Genomic DNA, 5308 nt, shown 5'->3' on the forward strand with positions numbered 1-5308 from the left:
CTCCCTTCCTTTCTTTCCAAATTACTACCACTAACCCCACTCTGTCTCCACCCCTTTTCTCTCTTTCCCCCCTATCTACCTCTGTCTCTCTCTCTCTACCTCCTCTTCTCCATTCCTCCCTTCCACTCGCCCTTCCTTCCTATCTAGGGCCCGTCGTCTACCGCCACGACGGGCTTTCCTTACTAGTTTATATATAAATTATTAGAAGTGGTTGAATTGGAAAACAAATTGCTATGTTATAATTCAAAAAGAATAAGCCTACTCTTTTTTGACAGTGTACAATGTGGAACTTATAGAGAGACGGGGGGGGAATCACAAACTGTTAAGTTTCTAAACTAGACTATGATGTAAATAGAATTTGGTGGGTAATGGAAGAAGATACTCTGTACAATGATATGTTTTAAGAAAAGCTTGTAAGTTATTCTTTCTCTTTCTTTTCTTTTTTGAAAAAATAGATTATTCAAAAAAGAAAGAAAGAAAAAGGAAGCCACGGGCCTCCGTCGGCAAGATCTGAGCAAGGCTGGGGACGTGAGGATGGTTTGGAGGTCATGAATTCATCGGGTCGCCATAGATTAGAAGCAATTTTATGGCACTTAACCCACACATACACAATATAGGACTTCAGGGTACCATGTGTCGTCCACCCACCCCAGACAGAGGCAGAAAAGCAGGGGGCAATGGGGGGGGGGGGCTTTCCAGTCCACTCAGATTTCTCTTAGGGGAGGGTCCCCCCCCTTTCAAGAACGCTCACCTGAGCTGCCTCTCTGGAGACAGGCAAGAATTTTATCCAGTAGGTGAGGCAGGTCAGGGATGCCAAAGGAGTGAGGGTTCAGTCTTGTTTTTAAAAAGCCAGGCTCCTCAACAGTGGAATGTTGATTTATAGAAAAAGAAATGCATGTGTTAGAAGGAAAAATTAAGAACATAAAGCCCTGCTGGGTCAGCCCAATGGTCCATCTAGTCCAGCATCCCGTCTCACACAGGGGACAACCAGTTCCTACGGAGGGTCAACAGCAGGGCAGGGAGGCCGAGGCCTTCCCCTGAGAAGACCCTCAGAAGAGCCCTGCTGGGTCAGACCAGTGATGGTCCATCTCTCCACCCCTTTTCTCTCTTTCCCCCCTATCTACCTCTGTCTCTCTCTCTCTACCTCCTCTTCTCCATTCCTCCCTTCCACTCGCCCTTCCTTCCTATCTAGGGCCCGTCGTCTACCGCCACGACGGGCTTTCCTTACTAGTTTATATATAAATTATTAGAAGTGGTTGAATTGGAAAACAAATTGCTATGTTATAATTCAAAAAGAATAAGCCTACTCTTTTTTGACAGTGTACAATGTGGAACTTATAGAGAGACGGGGGGGGAATCACAAACTGTTAAGTTTCTAAACTAGACTATGATGTAAATAGAATTTGGTGGGTAATGGAAGAAGATACTCTGTACAATGATATGTTTTAAGAAAAGCTTGTAAGTTATTCTTTCTCTTTCTTTTCTTTTTTGAAAAAATAGATTATTCAAAAAAGAAAGAAAGAAAAAGGAAGCCACGGGCCTCCGTTGGCAAGGCTGGGGACGTGAGGATGGTTTGGAGGTCATGAATTCATCGGGTCGCCATAGATTAGAAGCAGTTTTATGGCACTTAACCCACACATACACAATATATGACTTCAGGGTACCATGTGTCGTCCACCCACCCCAGACAGAGGCAGAAAAGCAGGGGGCAGTGGGGGGGGTGCTTTCCAGTCCATTCAGATTTCTCTTGGGGGAGGGTTCCCCCCCCATCGAGAACGCCCACCTGAGCTGCCTCTATGGAGACAGGCAAAAATTTTATCCGGTACGTGAGGCTGGTCAGGGACGCCAAAGGAGTGAGGGTTCAGTCTTGTTTTTAAAAAGCCTGGCTCCTCAACAGTGGAATGTTAATTTGTAGAAAAAGAAATGCATGTGTTAGAAGGAAACATTAAGAACATAAAGCCCTGCTGGGTCAGGCCAGTGAGGGTCCATCTAGTCCAGCATCCCGTCTCACGCAGTGGCCAGCCCGGTCCTCTGGATGACCGTGGGCAACACATAGCCTTGCAAAAGAGCAGTTTCTGTCAGAGCTCTCACAGGGTGCCCGTTGTGGGGAGGGGAAGGGAAAGGAGATCGTAAGCCACTCTGAGACTCCTCCGGGGAGTGAAGGGCGGGGTGTAAATCCCATCTCTTCTTCTTCGCCTGCTTTTTGCTCCTCCGCCAGACCTGCTGACGGAGGAGCCGCGCCCCGGCCCGAAGCCCATCAAGCGGACGGATGAGGGCCGGCTGCTGACCCAGGCCGTCCGCCTCAACAACAACACCATCAACGACCTGACCGAGTTCACGGAGATCATGAAGAAGCTGCTGGAGCACCCAGAGGACATCTACTGGTTCGACCTCTCCTTCAACGACCTGCCCACCATTGACCCGGTAAACCTCCCCTCTCCCCCGCAGGCCAACTTCTGGCAGCAGCACCGGGCACACAGAGTGGGCAAAAGCAGGGAGGGGAAGGGAGATTGCGAACGAAGTGGGGGAGAGGAACGGGGAAACTCTGCGGCGCTCTTGGGAAGCGGCAATAAGGCAACAACCGTGTACAGAACGATTCACCAAAAACCTTCCAAAAAGGTAGCATTTGTACAACAGGAAGACCACCTTTCCCCACATGTCCCTCCCCGGACCGAAAGATGCCAGACCGGCTTCCGCCAGGGCCTTCTCAGTGGCGGCTCCACGCTGGTGGAATGAGCTCCCGGAGGACATCGGGGCCCTGCGGGACCTTTTACAGTTCTGCAGGGCCTGCAAGACGGAGCTCTTCCGCCAAGCCATCGACTTGGAGCCGCCACTAATAACAGCAATTACATCAACAACATCGACCAATACTAACCGAACTGGATAGTACTAACTAACTACGCCTGACGCCGATGGGGGCCAAACTGAGAGCCAGTTTGGTTTAGTGGTTAAGTGCGCGGACTCTAATCTGGGAGAACCGGGCTTGATCCCCCACTCCTCCACTTGCACCTGGCTGGATTCCCCACTCCTCCACTTGCACCTGGCTGGATGACCTTGGGCAAGCCGTAGCTCTGATAAGAGCTGTTCTTGAAAAAGAGCCGTTTCTGCCAGAGCTCTCTCAGCCCCACCTACCTCACAGGGTGTCTGTTGTGGGGAGGGGAAGGGAAAGGAGTTTGTGAGCCACACTGAGATTCCTTTGGGTAGTGAAGGGTGGGGGGTATAAATCCAATCTCTTCTTCTTTTTGGGAACATCTGTCATGGCCACCAGGTTGTTATTGTCACCAGCATTTTAATTCTATTTTATTGCGAGCTATGACTTGCTATGTTTGTGTTTTAATGTTTTTAAATCCTTATTGTAAGCCGCCCTGAGCCTCCCTGTGGCAGGCAGGGCAGGATAAAAATTGAATAAATAAATAAACTTGTATAGTCTCAAAATATCTGGTCCGCCATAACAATACAAATATCCACACAGAATAAGGCTGAATGAGTATGCAGCTGTGACATTGGTCTTCAGCGTTCACCCAGGACATGCTTAAGGAACAGGAGAAAAACAATTCCATTCAAAGGTACCCGTCGTTCCCTCCACGCGACGGCGAGCTGCGGTTTATCGCGTTCCGCCCACAAGCTTCTGCAGAAAGTGGGACCTTACGATCACTCGCTTCCAAATCGAGGCTGAAACAATACTCAGAAATCAGCACACAGCTCACAAATTCAAATCAGTTCAGAGGCTTGAAGATTTAGATTTGTATTGTTTTGATGGGCCAGGTATTTTGAGGCTATAAAATATTCCTGTGGTAGAAATGCTACCTTTTTTTGGAAGGTTTCTGGTGAATTCTTTTGTACACAGTTTTTTTCTTACTGCCATTTCTCACTGTGTATCTCCGGTTTGTCGCTCTTGGAGAGTGAGCGTGCGCAAAGCGGAAGAGGAAGTTCCGCTTCTATTTACGTCCTGCTTTTATCTTTCCTCCAAGGAGCTCAGGACAGTTCTTACAAGAGGTCGCCAACAGGTTGCCCCAGGGCACCCCGCCGACACCAAATGTTTCTGAAAGCGGGTGGGACTTTTGCCCAGCAGGCCTTCGGATCGGCCATTGATAACTTGATCAGCTCTGCAGATTTTTAAAAACGTGGACTTGGCGGCAGCCTCCACCGCAGCACACGGATCTTAGCTGTGAGACTGAAGATAAGCTGCGGCAGCCGTTTTGTGGCTGTGCCCACCACGCTATGTCAAAATCCCAAGTGTGCCTACAGGCTCAAAAGGGGTTGGGAGCCCCATTCATCCTCACAACCCCCTCGCGAGGCGGGTGATGCTGAAAAAGACCAAACAGCTCAAGATGACCCAGCAAGCTTCATGGGCAGGGGTCATTTCCTGCCGGAATGCGCCGGAACGGCGCTCCAGCAGTAAGGAGCCCAGGGGTGGTGCCCCCCACCATGGGGAAGGGAAAGAAAGGCATTCTAAACATGCCTGGGTTCCCTGCCCAATCTTCTCTAGGTGCACTGCAGTCCAGCCAGCATATGCAAATGAATTGTGCAAATGAGCTCCTGCACCTCTTTTTGTATGAAATGACACCTGTTCATGGGAGAAGGGGGACTGGAACCTGGGTTTCCCTTGGGGCAATCCCAAAGCTCTGACCCTTGTACTGTGCCCTACTCACCATAAGAACATAAGAGAAGCCAGTGTTGGATCAGGCCAATGGCCCATCCAGTCCAACACTCTGTATCACACAGTGGCCAAAAATACCAGGTGCCCTCAGGAGGCCCAGCAGTGGGGCCAGGACACCAGAAGCCCTCCCACTGTGCCCCCCCAAGCACCAAGAAGACAGAGCGTCACTTGCCCCAGACCAAGAGTTCCTATCTATACCTTGTGGCTAAAAGCCACCGATGGACCTCTGCTCCATATAAGAACATAACAGGAGCCAATGCTGGATCAGGCCAAAGGCCCATCTAGTCCAACACTCTGTCACACAGTGGCCAAAAATACCCGGGGCCATCAGGAGGTCCAGCAGTGGGGCCAGGACACTAGAAGCCCTCCCACTGTCGTCCCCACCCCCAAGCACCAAGAAGACAGAGCGTCACTTGCCCCAGACCAAGAGTTCCTATCCATACTTTGTGGCTCATAGCCACTGATGGACCTCTGCTCCAGATGTTTACCCAATTCCCTCTTGAAGCCGTCCATGCTTGTAGCCGCCACCACCTCCCGTGGCAGTGAATCCTGTGTGTTAATCACTCTTTGGGTGAAGAAGGACTTCCTTTTATCCGTTCTAACCCAACTGCGCAGCAATTTCACGGACTGCCCACGAGACGAGTTCTC

The 5308-nt window shown here is 50.2% G+C and overlaps 1 protein-coding gene across 1 annotated transcript in view; it reads left to right on the forward strand.

Annotated features, from left to right (window-relative positions):
* LOC107106362 (leucine-rich repeat-containing protein 51-like) overlaps positions 1 to 5308 on the forward strand; it is a 12504-nt gene that overhangs the window by 3447 nt on the left and 3749 nt on the right. Inside the window, exon 2 of the mRNA XM_015406497.1 lies at positions 2219 to 2585. Coding sequence (XP_015261983.1) covers positions 2219 to 2585 — 367 coding nt within the window. The remainder of the gene's footprint in view (positions 1 to 2218; positions 2586 to 5308) is intronic.

This window comes from Gekko japonicus, unplaced genomic scaffold (genome assembly GCF_001447785.1).
Source record: "Gekko japonicus isolate JY-2015 unplaced genomic scaffold, Gekko_japonicus_V1.1 scaffold5064, whole genome shotgun sequence".
Lineage (NCBI taxonomy): Eukaryota > Metazoa > Chordata > Lepidosauria > Squamata > Gekkonidae > Gekko > Gekko japonicus.